Source organism: Cydia strobilella, chromosome 16, assembly GCF_947568885.1.
Source record: "Cydia strobilella chromosome 16, ilCydStro3.1, whole genome shotgun sequence".
Classification (NCBI taxonomy): domain Eukaryota; kingdom Metazoa; phylum Arthropoda; class Insecta; order Lepidoptera; family Tortricidae; genus Cydia; species Cydia strobilella.
Genome location: NC_086056.1, coordinates 13,032,129 through 13,048,331, shown reverse-complemented (window position 1 = coordinate 13,048,331; position 16,203 = coordinate 13,032,129). Strand labels below are relative to the sequence as shown.

The following is a 16,203-nucleotide window of genomic DNA, read 5'->3' as shown; positions in this document are numbered from 1 at the left end:
ATCCCCGTTCAGGCTCCTACTTGGTCCAACAAATATCGCTTGCTATCCAGCGCGGCAATGCCGCAAGTATATTAGGCACGTTTGGACAGGGTGGGGGTCGGAATGGGGTTTATATTTAGTATAGATAATGTGTATTTTCTAGTTAGTTTTAGTGTTTTTCTTTAGTTTTATGTGTACGTGTTTGTTTTGGTTTTTAACATTTGATAATGGTTAAAATCTATATGTGGAATGTGTGACATGTTAATAAATTTTATAATCGAAATGTTATTGACATTTTTAATGTAATGGGTTGATACGTAAATAAATAACATTTTATTTTTTAATGATGTGTATAATTAATTTAATAAGTTTTTGGCAAAATTACATTTTTACTGACTGTACTTTTATTTCCACAGGCAACTAATACTCATCGAGACAATTCTAAAAACCCCAAACACAATTAGGTTGCGTTGTTTCATCACAGAGTTCCAATGGCCACCTCCTGTATTCATCATCAGATCAGCTCGATGGTACCATAAAATTGCATTGTCAATTTGTCATCCGACTTACATATTTATGAAAATTTTCAGCTTCATCGGAAACCGGGAAGTGGGTCAAATTTAACTTGCAAGATTTGTTTACAGACATCGGGACACGCGAAAATAAATAAAAGTTTGTAAAAATTACCGAGTCACATTGATAGTCGAATCACATTGTCAGCGAGAACCACAGATTTAATATATACACTAGGAAGATGACGCAATTACCACGATTTGTATTGAAACCAAGCGTGCCGACTTTTTCATACAAAATTTACGCATAATATTACTTATCTGTGATAGGAAATATGTTATTGCCTTTGGGTGCTCGCAATTTTTGGGCTGTTGCAGTTAATTATCATGCAACAAAGCATTTTTAAGTTTTCACGGATGTCCGGCTGCAACAACCGGCGGCGTGGACTGTAAAGAGCGACGGTCAACCTCGACGTTTGGTCGGGGTTCGGACACGCGAAGTAGATGCATTTGCGTCTTCTATGAGTTCTATGGTATATTTATTTCTGTGGCGAGAACTTTATTGCAAGAAATACTTGCATCTCACTTGTTAGGTAGGATGAGAATACCTGTTAACAAATCTCTGATGCCTCTCAGTTACAGCCAACAGTTCCCCTTTGACGTTGATCCTGGACCTGTTTTCCTTGCGGCTGTAAAGAGGCACGTCGCCCCAGGCTGCGATGTTCTTCAGACCGTCCTTCATGTTGTTCTGAGCCCTGAGCACTCGCTCTTGAAGCGTGTTGATGGCTGCGTACACTTCTGCCATCCATTCAGTAACTGTTACAATAAGTTTTTTTTTTCATTGAAATATTTTGAGTGCAATTACAAAAACTGCTCAAAGAACAAAATGTTCTGTTGCCCGTGTTTAGTGCCTAGACCATCTTGTGCAACTGGTTTTATGTATAACTTACGAAATAAATGGACGTTTTCTAGAAAATTAACTAACTTATTATCAGATATTTAGAATCAGACTAAAGCTTAAGGTGGCAGCGATTTTGATAGTAGCACAGACTGTTCAAGTATTATTTTAAACGTCAAATTTCTATGAAATTGACTTTTACTTAACAACTGCACAGTCTGTGCTATCAAAATCGCTGCCAACTTAACTTGGTCCGACATTATCGACCACCAATAATTTAACATCTTTAGCCAGAAATTAAATCACATCACATATTGCCCTGAAATTGAATAAAACTCGTGCCAAATAATGAAAGGCTTTATTATCATCATTTTAGGTGAATTCCCAAGCCCGGCCTGACTATAGCTAAGATCATCTTCTTAGCACCACCACAGAATAAATAATTGTACTACCGTACAGAAAGGAAACTTCCTACAAATCCGAAGTTTGACAGTGGTTCAGGGTCGAATCATGCTTTCCCTTTCTAATATACGGCACTATCCCTGTCGGCTATTTAGGGTTGTCAAAATTCAAGTCATTATCTTATCTGTGGTCGTGCACGCAAAGGGACGTCAAGTTGTGCCAACCCTAATAATTCCTCGGAGCAATGCTGAGCCGAACGGAGCCGAGTTTGCCCGAAGCGAGGAGCACCACTTCTGTCTATTTGTTTTCAAACCTTGTTGTAGGTACTAAAACATGGAATACTTACAATCATCGTTCCAAGTGTACTCCTCGACGCCACGGCCTAGAAGAGCGTCAATGGCCGAGATCTCCTTTTCTATTAGAGCCACTTCTGTCTCGTGACTGCCTTCTCGAATTGCGTTGTACCATGATATGGCCCGGTTAAGACGATTCAGATCATACTAAACCAAATACGATATAAATTATTTATTTAAACTTTATTGCACATAAAATGAAAAGTACAAATGGCGGTAAATTAGTATTTTCTGCACTAGGTGCGAGCTACCTAATAGTGGTACATAAACTGAACATACCTGTAACTTTTCATTTCGTGCGTACAGGTCCAAACCATCTTGAGGTATCCCCTGCTTATTCAAGTACATCATATGACGGATTTCGCGCAACAACATTTCCAACTGAAATAGTCAAATAAAAAAAAGAAGTGTATTACATGCCGTGACACAAAAGGCAACTTTATTTCTGATGGACGTCCCCACCCCCCGGGTAACGCGCCGTAACGTTTTCGTGTACCCCTCCCACCTAAAAGTTACGTAACACCCAAGTGACCATTTTTACCTAAAAGACAATTATGTTTAGAAAAGTATAATCATAAAATTGAAGAAATGAGCGAGCGTGTATGAGGAATGGAATGTTACGAAAGTGAAGGAAGAGAAAGAGGTAGGTACGAGTATATCAGGATCGTAGCAAGTGAAAATCAGTGGTCTCTGCCTACCCCTCCGGGAAATAGGCGTGATTACACGTTTAAGTATGTATATATTTTATTTAATAAAAAAATTAATATTGTTACGTAACGCCTTGTTCCAACCCCCACCCCCCCCCCCCCTCCCACCCTGTAACGCATCATAATGTTAAGACCTCCCACCACCCCAAATTGCGTTACGAAATATTCGAACGCCGAGAGAGAGAAAACCGAGGGAAAGATGGATGGACTGTGTGAGAGATAATACGAAACGAACGCGAGTGAATGATGAGATGACGGGCGAGAGAGAGGTACCTATGGATAAAGGCATGCTGCGCCGGCGCCGGCACCAAATGAATGGGATAAGGGCAAGCGAATGATGATCTTACCTCAGGACTGAAGTTATTTCTGACAAACGGCGGGTCTCGATAGATAAGATTCTTGGCCAAATGCATCTTGCAAATCGCCGGTACAGTGGCGCACCAAGCTTTGAAGGACTTGTCGTCCACAGAGTTCAGGTAGCCAAGCATTTCGTTTGCCTTCTGTCGCATGTATAGGGCAGAGTCTGATTGTACTATGCTGCAAGTTACGAAAAAAAATTAGCGCTTGACAAGCTGTTAAGAAAGGGGACGGCCGCTTCTTCATACAAACGTAGTCCCCATTTTCCTCTCTGGATATTAACATTATGGAATAGTAGATAGTATAGAACATATTTACGGCGAGGGCGTACATTGAATCCTAAACGAAGCGAAGGATTCTATAATCCCCACAGTCTCCTGGCCGTCGTGGCAGGGAGATGGGACAGTGCCCTAATTAGGCACTGGACCTCCCAACATCTTAGTTTAGGTACTAATATAGTAATTTAAGTATATTTGTAACTAACAAAAAATGGATTGTGATATCGTCCGAAATAAATGTTTTTTTTTATTTATTATAAATAAATAAATTTTATTTATTATAATAGAATGAGGACAAATAATACAATATGACCTTTAACTTTATGGGAAACAATAGAGACCCGTTAAATACTTACGGGTCTTCTAAGACCACGAACTCCTGTATGGGGTCTTCAATCCTCCTGCGCAGTTTGTTGATCCACCACATCATGCCGGCGACGGGCGGGAGGTACGCGTCCACCATCGGCCTATCTGCACTTTTACCCATTTTCTGCAAATATATATGCAAGTGCAGTAGTTTTCTAGGGTAAAATGGTACTCAAGAGAACGAAAGCGTTGGTTGTTAAATTGAACCATAACTTAGTTCAGACTGAAAGTTAAGAATAGAATCCGAAAACAGAAGGATCAAAGATTCGAAGGTTGAATGTTCGTACAACGTTCAACGTTCGTGAAGGTGGAACGTTGTATGGTCTAAGTCTAAAGTAATAATATGTTCAAGTACTAACAACAGATTATACCGAACTAATTATCATCCCTAGAATAAAAACACATTTCTCATGTCTAAGCATAGTGTTGCAATAAGAGCACACAATATCAAGCAGAAATTAGTATAAAGTAAAGAAAAATCTTACCGTCATTTCTTCGTCAAAGATTTCTTTCACGCTGTCCAAATTGTCATGCATCATATCCATCAACTTCTTCAGTTTCGGCTGAATCTCGGCCTTGATGATGGGACGGTGGTACAGATCTCCGACGATTTGGAAGAACTGGAAGGAGTTGGCAAAATAAGCACATTTGATAGACTTTATGTCGTTGCAGAAGTGTTTCTAAAATGATCAGTTAACTGCGTCGACTATGGTGCTTGAAGTAAATGTAGTGTAGTTTTTAACTACAATATAACAAACTTCGTCACGATAATCGACGGTGTGGTTGCTCTTTCACACTTTTTTCACCCTAAACTGCGACATTCACTAACATCTCTGAGTAGAAATAGAACTAATAATTACGACATTCACAGAACAGATGCATGGTCGCATTAGTCGCCTGCTTCCTTAGATTCCAAAATCAACCTAATTTCGCGTCCCTGAAAACATCTAAATCGACTAACATGAAGGCATCTTGCATTCCAAATTAGTCATAATTTATCGCTTCTTATGGCATTTAAAATAACACAATTTAACAAAATACACACTTTAAATATTTGCTGCATGTTATGGCACTCGTCGAGCCCCTGCGAGAAGAGCGAAGCTAGCCTCCGATCCATTTGGTTGAGCACACCCATGTGTTTCTCATAGTCCGGTAGAAAGCTGTTGTCTTCTGGATCCGCTGGGTCGTAGGTTATGTTGCCGAGGTTCTGGTAGATAAGCGTGTAGTCTTCTAACACCTGTGAGTTACAATGATAATTGTAAAGCCATTTTGTATAATAGCGCACGTGGCCTAGCGGTAAGAGCGTGCGACTTTCAATCCGGAGGTCGCGGGTTCAAACCCCGGCTCGTACCAATGAGTTTTTCGGTGAAGTTTTCCTGCGTGAGGAAACCGGACTAATCCCAACAAGGCCTTGTTTACCGTGGGTTGGAAGGTCAGATGGCAGTCGCTTTCGTAAAAACTAGTGCCTATGCCAATTCTTGGGATTAGTTGTCAAGCGGACCCCAGATTCCCATGAGCCGTTGCAAAAAAGCCGAGACAAACGTGATGAAGATGAGATTAATTAATTAATTAATTAGTAAGTGTTAAAATATAATGATATGCCATATTTGCATTGATATGCCAAAGTACTCGTACCAGTTATTGGCACCTGCTGCCTTAAAACAGATTGTAGGTGCCAACCATTGGCAGGTTGCCGCCAGTAATTAACCCTATCTACCAAAAAATATATCAATACGACCGATAATACTGGCCAAAATGGATAACCATTTTCGTCAAAATAAAATGCAGATGCTAGTAGTTTCTTACATTAGTCATGGTAACGTAGGTAGCATAAAAAATAAAAATAAAATCTCACCTTCATACACTCGACCTTCATACAATCTTCCCCCTTATCCCGCAAAATTCCACCTTCTCCAGCTTTAATATTTCCACTGTAGCTTCAAGTATAGATTCTATCATCTTGATCCGCTTCAAGTAGATGTTGAACCGCATGAACACGCGGTTGAGTTGAACGACCAGCGGACTGGGTCCACGCCGGGCGGGATGACCACTCGATCATAATTGGGGTCATGTAGCATTATATAAATAAAAGATCTTACCTTCATACACTCGACACTGATAATCTTCCCCCTTATCCCGCAAAATTCCACCTTCTCCAGCTTTAATATTTCCACTGTGGCTTCAAGTATGGATTCTATCATCTTGATCCGCTTCAAGTAGACGTTGAACCGCATGAACACGCGGTCGAAGTTGAACGACCAGCGGACTGGAGTGATGCCGGGGGGGAAGAAGGATTCTATTTTGTCGCGGTTCATTTCGTAGGTGGCGCTGGAATGGGGTAGGTATTATGTACACGGAACCGGATAGTCAAAGATTCATTTCAAAGATTCAAAGATGCATTTATTTCGTCATCATGGGTTACATAAGGTGTCATTTCGGTAATATATTAGGTCCATGAGCCATGGTGTGCCTTTCGGCGTACGATATAAAAATATAACTATACTAAACTACTGACTTACTGAACTTGGTTGACTGGTAGATAATGCCTTATGGCATTAAGTCCGCCATTTGTACTTATAATTTTATGTGCAATAAAGTTTAAATAAATAAATAAATAAAATACTAAGAGTACGCGCTAAAATATTCTTAAAATAACAACAATACAAGGCCAACCTCACATGCAAAAAATTAAACTAGATATAAAACAGTGTAATAGTAAAAACAATCGTACAATAGTTGCTATTACAATAAAATTTTATTCCACAATAAATTTAAGGAATCGTAAACTTTGACCTATGTATTTTTAACTAGAATTGTATTTATCTATGATATTTCAACTGTACCTGTGTGACCTGTAAAATATTTTTTACACCAGCATTTAAGCACGAGATATTTTTTTTGGATTTGTACCTGTCTTGGTTGTCACCTGACGTCATGTTTATAACGACGAGGAAAACAGTAAATTACCAAGCCTTTTTTCAAGGCTAGCTAACTGACTACGCAGACTCGTGATCGTGACCCATAGACGTTCCCAGCCTCGAAGCTAGATGTCACCTATATTCCCTATTTTGTATGTGCTTGTGCTACTTTGGAATGAGATATTCCAATGACATTTTACATTTTCGCTCACGTTCTCACAATCTCATTCCAAAACACGAGCTAGAATTCCTTTAAGATGTTTGAACTAGCGGAGACGTATCGCTTCAAAGCTTAATCTCATATACTGATGTAAAATTGTGTCCTTGCTTTCTAAAATTCCTGAACTGAACCCACCCACAACTATTTTCACTTTTCGAATAAATCTAGTAAATTAGGCTTTATCCATAATAGGCTTTATCTATCTATACATATAATAAAGCGCAAGAGGGTCGAAAGTCTGTACATGGAAGATATTCGAAAAAAAATTAGCTTATACATATAATAAAGCGCAAGAGGGTCGAAAGTCTGTACATGGAAGATATTCGAAAAAAAATTAGCTGGGGATACTTAGAATCGATAACAGAACACGTTCCAACAGTTTTTAGAATTTTTGTCTGTTTATCTGTTTGTCTGTTTATCTGTTTGTCTGTTTATTTGACCGCGCATCAAATGAAAACGGCTGAACGGATTTTGATGAAAACTTTACTAATCTGTTAAAAAAATCCACGGCAAGGTTATAGGCTATAAAAATTTGAGAAATTTCACCCCTAAGGGGATCAAAAGGGGATGAAAGTTTGTATGGGGTTCAAGATGTATTTTAAGGTAGCAATTTGAAACTTCGTAAAAAGATATACTATTGAAATACAAGAAAACTTATTTCAGCGTTTTTGAAAATTCATCCCCTAAGGAGGTGAAAAAGAGGTTGAAAGTTTGTATGGAGATCAAATTTTTTTTCGAGTGCGTTACTTGAAACTTTGTATATGGGCATATTATTATAATACAGGAAAAGTGATTTTAGCGTTTTCAAGAATTCGTCCCCTAACGGGGTTAAAAGGGGGTTGAAAGTTTGAATCCATTACAAATGCTTTGAAACTTCTTAGAAAGGCATAATAGACGATTAAAAAAAATTTTTTTTTTTTTTTAACATTTATGGCCGATTAAAAAAAATACCTTCGACGTTTTTTGAAATTTAACCCCTCAGGGGGTTGAAAAGGGGATGAAAGTTTGCCTTGGGGTGAAAATTTTATTTTAAGCTAGGAACTTGAAACTGCAAAAAGGTATTATATAAAAAGCAAGAAAATTACTTTCAGCGTTTTAAAAAAAACCATCCCCCAACGTGGTGAAAAAGGGGTTAAAAACTTTATCTTGATAACTACTTATCCACACCTACACACAGACACCTATGTATATATAACGATGTAAGTACTTAAGTATAAGTTTAGTTTTAAGATAGGTAGATTGTCTACCATAATTGTACGCCCTAGCAGGCAACTGTTGATACTTATTATTTTTAATTACCACCTTTGTACGTACACAGTTATACAATAAACATTATTCTATTCTATTCTATTCTATCATTTAAGCTACTAGGCCAAGTTAGGTATCGTTTTTGTATAAATCGGGTATGCCGAATTCATGAATGATATCAAAATGACACCATTCCGGAAAACAAAAAATATGAAGAAAAAAAATTCATAATGATAGAGGAAAATGGATGGAGACTGCGTTTGTATGGAGAAGCGTGGGTACTTTAAAAAAAAAAAAACATTTTTTTATGTCGTTTGCGGAGTAAATGTCAAACGATTTGGGACTAATACGCGTCCCCATGGGGAACACCCAAATATTCCGAAATACGTTTTTCCGATTTTTATAACCACGATTTTCAAAATCCCGATTTTTTTGAAGTCCGAAATATCAAAATTACGATTTTAAAAACACGATGGAATAAAATCACGATTGTGCTATTTCCGAAAACTCAAAATCCGATTGTCACTTGACCGAGAGCTTAACGTTCCGATTTTGCACTTTTCCGAAAATATTTTTTTCCGAATTCCTAAATTCCGAAAAGTCATTGTCCGATCGGAAATTAAATAATTCGGTATTCAGAAATTCGGTCTTTTGGCAGGTCGGAAAGTGAAATTCGTGATATTCAAATAAAGACTTACGTTTTACTTTAGTAAACCGGTATTCAGAAATTCCGTTTTTTGTAAGGTCGGATAAATGAAATCCGTGATACTCAAATGAAGACTCACGTTTTAGTAATTATTACGGGTGCCTGTCCTGCCGCATCATGTTAAATTCGGCATAAAATATTTTTGGCATAAAAATTCGGCATAAATAAATTAGGCAGAACTGCGAACTTGCGAACCTGAACTGTTGCTAGAAGTGGGTTAGGTTTAGTTACAACTGCGACCTCCAAGAAAACGAACTGTTGCCAGAAGTGGGTTAGATTAGGTTAGAACTGCGGTCCCCAAGAAAACGAACTGTTGCCTGAAAAGTGGGACAACTACGACAGTCGGAATTTTGATGGATCGAGCATTTAAAAATCGGAATGATAAAATTCGACATTCTAAAATTCGGAATAAAAATTATCGGAATTATGTAGTGTACCCGTTACCATGCCTTCCCGAAAAAAATAGAATCTTTCACGAAAGTCTCGCAACGCATTGAGGCTACAAGGGGCACGGTCTTAGGAGTCTGAGAAAGACCACGGTGAGACTCAGTGGCGCTCTAGCCAGGCAGGTCGCTTCGCTTTCGACAGAAACGGCATGCCAGCGCGAGTCTTGATTGTGATACCAAAAACATCGTACGCAATACATAGGCGCAGATCCTGACGGAGTGTGGCGCTCATCCCGAGCAACTTCCCGTTCCGCTTCAAATGCTTCAGGTCCCCGTGAGCGTCTGCTTCGCCATGACATGACCATCAACAAGTCGTAGGGGCAGACGTTGCGCACCGCCAGCGTCATGCTTAGACTGATTTGACTGGAGGACCGATTTGGATGATATTTGCCATGGGCATGATTTGGATAGGTACAGTCAAGGACGTAAAACTACCATATGGTACTGTATATATCGTTCGATAATATCTATGTCGTTTAAATCACGACAAAAATTTGAATAATGGCAAAAAAAATATTGATTTTGGAGTGTAGTTTTATGTAGTGGTAACCTGGTACCTAATTGTAAAATATTTTAATCCGGACTACAGTCCTCTAGCGTATCCATCTGTCAAATTTACTTCAAGTTCCGCCTCCAGGGGAGAAGGAGATAAATTAGGGGTGCATTAGCCGCTTACTGACACAGACCGAATTCCACGCAGGCGAAGCCGCGGGCACAGCTAGTCCATAATACGATCAGGTTTTTTCACAAACTGTACTTACATAAAATGGTTCAAATTAGTAAGAGCCCTCCTCAGCTTGAGTAGCTGCTCATCGGCCTCTCCTTGGAAAAGGGACGGCGGGTCGATAGAGTTGGAACACTGCATTATCACTAGGTTGCACACCTCACGAAGTAGAGCTGTGAACAGAAAACAAAACATTGAACTTAATGGCCGGACTAGGTAAGAGCGATCGGACCGGTGTGTTACGAGAGGTGACACGATCGAATCTGGATCGACACATTGAGTTTTTCTATCCATCTTCAAACGAAAATTGAGTGTCTATGTCATCAGAATCACGATAAATTATGCAAATGATAATCCGGAAATGTAATCCATAAACGGCTGGTTTTTTGCCGTTCCAGATTAGCGAGGTCTTACTATAGCAGTAAGCAAGTGCCGATACAAACGTTATAAATATGTACCAATGTGTAGTTAAATTGGTAGATAAGAAAACAAGCATAATTATATTAATGTAATTTAATAGAAGTTGTTATTTATCTAACGCTCTTTTACTCTTTAAACCGAACCTGAAATTTTCTGACACCTAATGTTAAAATCTAATAATTCAATAAAACATTATATCGTACGTATAAGTTTCTCAACATTGCAGAAGTATCTGGAGCTGCCCCACAACAGTCCGATGCAGTGGAACATGGGCCGGATGTTCGGCTTGGCGTCCTGAAAGTCCGTGCCCTCGAAGTTCTCGAAATGGGCCTGCAGTGGCCGCTGATACACGTAGATGTCCCGGCATTCTACCACGCCTGGAATTACAAACATCTTGTGTTGGTAGGGTGTGTACCTCTACACTATGAATATAACGGTCTTCTTACCTGTCAGTTAATTAGGCAAGTTTTAGAGAATTTCAAGTTTCAGTATGTGCTACTTTCAAACGGAATTTTATTTTCCTAATAAGTAGATGATGATAAGAAACTTTGCTATGCGCGTATTATAGCCCGCTCGCAAAAATCAGAGCGACGTGCGAATCGCATCCAGTGTGATAAGCGCCCTACGGTTAGCAGATTCAAGGCACTCGAGATACACGTTATTCGTTGCCTCGAGGTATGAAGCCATTGCGCTTAACGCGCGGGTCGTGTTGCGAGTAGATCCCCTCTAGATTCTTTAGACTGTTCTATTTACACCGATTATTATAGAGAGTAGATAATGATAAACTTTACCAGCCACAACGTTAGTGAGCAGATTCTTGAAGCACTCCAAATACACGCTATTTGTGACTTCTAGATATGAAGCCATGCGTTTCACGCGCGGGTCGCGCAGCTGCGAGTAGATCCCCTCTAGATTCTTTAGTCTAAGCGCATAGAAATCTAAGTCCGCCATTGGTAAGGGAAACTTGGTCCGCTTGAATGCTGCAATCATGATCATAAATATATAAATTACGATGTCTTCAGGCAAGTATAATGGCTGAACGCACAGCACCTTAAACCTGTTTGATAGAGGTAAGTCACACTGATAGATCTAGGTATGTATCGTCTCTATATTTATGTATTATGTATAAAAACGCATTACCTATGTAAGAATCTTCTGACATCAAGTCATGGATTTGCTGAGTCCACTTTATAACGGCGCCTTCGATGTTGGTCTTGAGATGCAGGTCTAGATCTTCGCCGTCACTATGACAGTGCAAAATTTTGTAAAAGGCAGGACGTTAAACCCACAACGTTGACTTTGCTGGAGCAACCTTTTCACCGCCACGTCAATGAAGTACTTATTAAAGTGTCATCAACGCCATGTCAAAAATTGCATGAAGTCGTGGCACAGATTATATAATAGTTCTTACGAACAGATACTTAGCTCTCAAAGAAAACGCAAATACCTACCGTTTTGATACCTACACAAAAATACAATGGAGTGACCTTCGGCGGGCCGCTCCCCGCACCGCGCGCACCGGCACAACGCTAGGGTTGCCGGCGCCGTGGCCGGCGCTTAGAAATGATAAAAACCAATAGGTATTTATCATGAGAATCATTACTCTGCTGTTAGAAATGAGAAATACCAATAGGTATTTATCATTTCTAACAGCAGAGTGAAATAAAATGAAATCTAAATCTTAGATTATGTATTTTATTCATTCATTCATTAATTTACAACTGGTTTACTTTGTAACTATAAATTTGTCGTAATAAACACTACATGTTTAATGAAAGAAATTCAATCGTAAGTACCTACGTAGCTTGTAACTATCGTAAAAATTGCAAGAGCGGCGCGCGGTGACGTGCGTGCGTGAGCGCGTGTGGCAACCTTTTCTTGCTTTTCTACCGTGAACGGGAGGCGATTCGCAGGTATAAATACGAGCTCGCGCGGAGAGTTCCATAGGCCTGGTCGTGGCGTATGGGGCACGAAATGTACTGACTTTATATCAAGTCAATGGCGGCGAAAAGGCCAAAATCAAAGAAACATGAACCACAGACTAAAATACTCACTTTTGTATGGTTCTTAGACAGTTGGAACTATTTACGTACCTAATCTATGGGCGAAGGTGTTGGGAGGGAGGGGTTACGTATCTATAATCTGTTGGGGTACCCCACAGAGCGAGGCTGTATCCCCATTTGTCTCCGTCCCACGTGACCGCCGCCATACATGAGGTAGGGACATTGAGGCGGGGATGGGCCATGCTGGCTATCAGTTCTAATGGGTCCCAATAGTTTTAACTACACCCTCACAGGGCGCTAAAGTGACATATCGTAAGAAGTATCTAACTTCTTAAACAACATGGAAGCATGAATTCTCAGCACAGCTAATTAATTATTTTTTCAAAAAGAACAAGTTTACATATTTGTTATATACGACAGATATGATGAAGTTTTATATGTAAGATAATTTACCTTTCTCTAAACCTTGCTTCCGCTTGAAAAATGTTCTCTACCCCCGTCGGCATGGGTAGCATCACTTGACTAGCCATTTCACCTTTTAGCTGCACAAAGTAAGTCATAGATATTTGTAAAGATAGATAGTCAGAATACTCTTTATTGCAAACCTCAAAATGGGTCAAAATTTCAAATTAACCTGGTGCATCAAACTCCTTAGCTCATCAATGTGCCTCTTCATATCATTGCAGACGATCTTCGGCCAGCCCCTCTGGTTCTCCGGATTGCAGAGTAACGGCCCAATCACCTCGTCGGCCATGATGCTCAGATCCATGAGCACGTTACCAGACATCTCCCCTAATGTGACGTTCTGCAATATTTAGGGGCTACAGAAAATTTGTCGCTTCTTTGAACGCCACGCCTATCGTGCGTGACGCCTCATCGTGAACCTTGTCAGAATGCATGAAGCAAGGGCCTGACACTCTTTGATAGAGAAAGATAGTGACGTCAGCGACGTACAAATCACGTTATAATAACGTCCTTTATACGTCATAATGACGTAACGGACGTCAGAATGACGTATAAATGCTACCTGAGGCGATTTCTATAAGAGGAAAGAAAAAATAGTGCCATGCTTTGTCCTTATCTCCGACCGGTTGGCATCATAGGTAGGAGGCGATGGCGAAATACAGAAATTTATAAGAGTGAAAGACTCAGTAAAAAATCTTATGCTGCACAAATTTTATATGAATGTTCTTTCTCTTACCCCTGGTCGCTCAGTGGCGCGTCTATAATTACTTCAACTACTTGTATATACTATGTCTATGGCATGAAGGTTGATATTGGGCTGAAACCGCGCGCGTCAGCTGACGTCTTTGGCGGTCAAACGGGTTAATAGAGCCACAGTCAACACTTATGCTGAGCATTAATGAATATACAGCAACCTTAATAGGGTTTTTAACTACTTGCCACATCAGTTTCTTCTTTCGAACTGTCAAAACGATTTGGTACTATGGAATTTATATGTAATACTAGCATGTGACGTCACGATCAAATTACCTACTCTTTATAGTTATATAAGAGTTTTAAAATATAAATTGTGTCTAAAAATAACTGCTGTCTATGATTCTCTATTAATCTTTTGGTGCTTTATTTCTAGCATGGTGTAAAATAATTAATTTTAAATACAGTCAAATACCCTTACAGAAAATAAGTAAGGAAAGAGTGCTAACTCCCGTCAGTTTTCTTACCAAAACGAGAGTTGTTTTCGTAGTCGACATCTAGCGTCAAGTAGCAAATTTATCAGTACTGCTAGTTGACAATAGATGTTGCGACGAACGAAAAGTCTAATGCTCAACAATTTTCAAGCTAATATTATAACCGGATTAACCAGAACTCTATTTTCAACTCCTTCTGCTGGTAATATTACCTAGCTGTTAAATTGTTTTAGCAATAAATTTTACGTCGTTTTTATATTTTACTTTTATATCCATATTGTAAAAAATCTTACCTGAGATCAAAGATAACTATTAATAAAAAGTAAAGGTATTACCTTCCGAAAATTGGCTGAAGTGAGTGCCTCTTCAGCAGTCCTCAAAAAGTAAACCATCTTTCCTCTGCTGATTGGCGGAAAGGTCAAAGAACATGTCAAAAGTCCGGCTGTGTTCATACGGAATACGAGGATTGGAGACTTTTTATTTTCAAACCATCTGAATAAGATATGCTGCAAAATAAAGTTAACTTAATTTTCTTGCAATAATAGCTTATTAAAATAGTAGGTATGAGTTAATACTTCCTATGTACTTATTTGTGAATTAATCATGTATTGAAAATAGCAAAAAGAAGTAGGACTGAAATAATAGTATGCCATTAATGCCTTTATTACACTGCTGACTTTTTACTACAAGGAAATAATATAATATGCTATACGCTAAACCAGACACTTACAAATCACGATTATAAAACTACTTTCTCAGGCTAAACAACCCATAAAAGTTGTGGATATATTAGTTTAACATGGAATGATTATTTAAAAACAAACTAACTATAATTTAGTAGTAAGTTCACTTTACTGTGCTATTGGTAATGATCTAAATAACAGTTATGTGAAGCTGATTATAGTGATGATGAAGAAAAAATAAATGGAATGTTAAAATTATTAGCATGCATAATTTTTACCCTGTCATCCGAGGATATGAACTTTGCCCATTTGTCAACTTTCTGTTTCAGCGCCTTCAATAAATAATCTTGCATAAATTCAAGCCGTTTGTCAACTTCTTCCTATGTAAGAAACAAATAAAGCTTTGGTAAACAAGGACTTGATTACAAAGACGAACATGTTAGGCTTATATTTTTGCATTACATACATCAGTCATGTTGTTTGATTCCACTAGTCAATCACATATATCGAATAAATATTGTGTTTATGTGCACATTTTTTAAATAGAATTAATATTTAATTATTTTCGTATTTTTGTGCACAAATCAATACTGACCAATTTTGTTTATGGTGCTGTCTAGGCAACGTACATGGAGTTTCAAATTTTAAATTTCGAGCCATGATTTTTATGCCACAGACTAGAAACGACTATCATGGCACATGTTTTATAAATACTTTAAAAGTTTGAAACGTTTTATAATGTAGCTCAAATAGTTTTAAGTTTACTTTAGTGTTGCCATACTATTCAGAAGGTAATTTCCCTTAATTTAAGGTAATTCATTAAAAAATTTTACTGCACTAATTAATTTAGGATTAAATATAATGTTGTTAATAGAAATACGGCATATTTGAGTAAAATATATAGTTGGTCAAACAAATCTTGCCAGTAGAAAAAAGCGGCAAATCTAAAAAATTAGGCTCGAAGGCTTATCTTCCTATAGAAAATTTGAATTTCGCGCTTTTTTCTACTGACAAGATTTGCTTGACCAATAATATTTACGTCCAATCGACCCAATGAGGGCAATGAGAAGTGGATTGGTTCGAATCGAAAGCATTTTAGAGGATATAACCAAACGGAGTAGCCATTAACAGGCGAACGCCCTCTGTCGAAAATATTTGGCCAATACACAGTGTATGGACTGACGTTTATCTGACATAAAGCCCGACCAGAAATATATGATCATTGTCAAGAGGGCGCTGTTATTCTCATGACAGTTCAGTTTAGTATGAAAAATTTAGTTCCAATGAAATTCCGCAACATGGCGCGTGATCATATATTCCTGGTCAGGCTT

The 16,203-nt window shown here is 38.6% G+C and overlaps 1 protein-coding gene across 1 annotated transcript in view; it reads right to left on the bottom strand.

The window, feature by feature from the left end:
• LOC134748588 (dynein beta chain, ciliary-like) overlaps window positions 1-15,434 on the bottom strand; it is a 61,472-nt gene extending 46,038 nt beyond the window's left edge. The window contains exons 1-17 of the mRNA XM_063683377.1: window positions 15,339-15,434; window positions 15,151-15,252; window positions 14,525-14,695; window positions 13,172-13,342; window positions 12,991-13,079; window positions 11,675-11,778; window positions 11,326-11,514; window positions 10,738-10,911; window positions 10,152-10,287; window positions 5,952-6,180; window positions 4,898-5,089; window positions 4,338-4,472; window positions 3,843-3,976; window positions 3,199-3,388; window positions 2,424-2,525; window positions 2,138-2,291; window positions 1,100-1,307 (exon numbers count right to left, since the gene is read on the bottom strand). Coding sequence (XP_063539447.1) covers window positions 1,100-1,307; window positions 2,138-2,291; window positions 2,424-2,525; window positions 3,199-3,388; window positions 3,843-3,976; window positions 4,338-4,472; window positions 4,898-5,089; window positions 5,952-6,180; window positions 10,152-10,287; window positions 10,738-10,911; window positions 11,326-11,514; window positions 11,675-11,778; window positions 12,991-13,079; window positions 13,172-13,342; window positions 14,525-14,695; window positions 15,151-15,252; window positions 15,339-15,347 — 2,489 coding nt within the window. The 5' untranslated portion in view covers window positions 15,348-15,434. The remainder of the gene's footprint in view (window positions 1-1,099; window positions 1,308-2,137; window positions 2,292-2,423; window positions 2,526-3,198; window positions 3,389-3,842; window positions 3,977-4,337; window positions 4,473-4,897; window positions 5,090-5,951; window positions 6,181-10,151; window positions 10,288-10,737; window positions 10,912-11,325; window positions 11,515-11,674; window positions 11,779-12,990; window positions 13,080-13,171; window positions 13,343-14,524; window positions 14,696-15,150; window positions 15,253-15,338) is intronic.
• Between the last annotated feature and the right edge of the window lie 769 nt (window positions 15,435-16,203).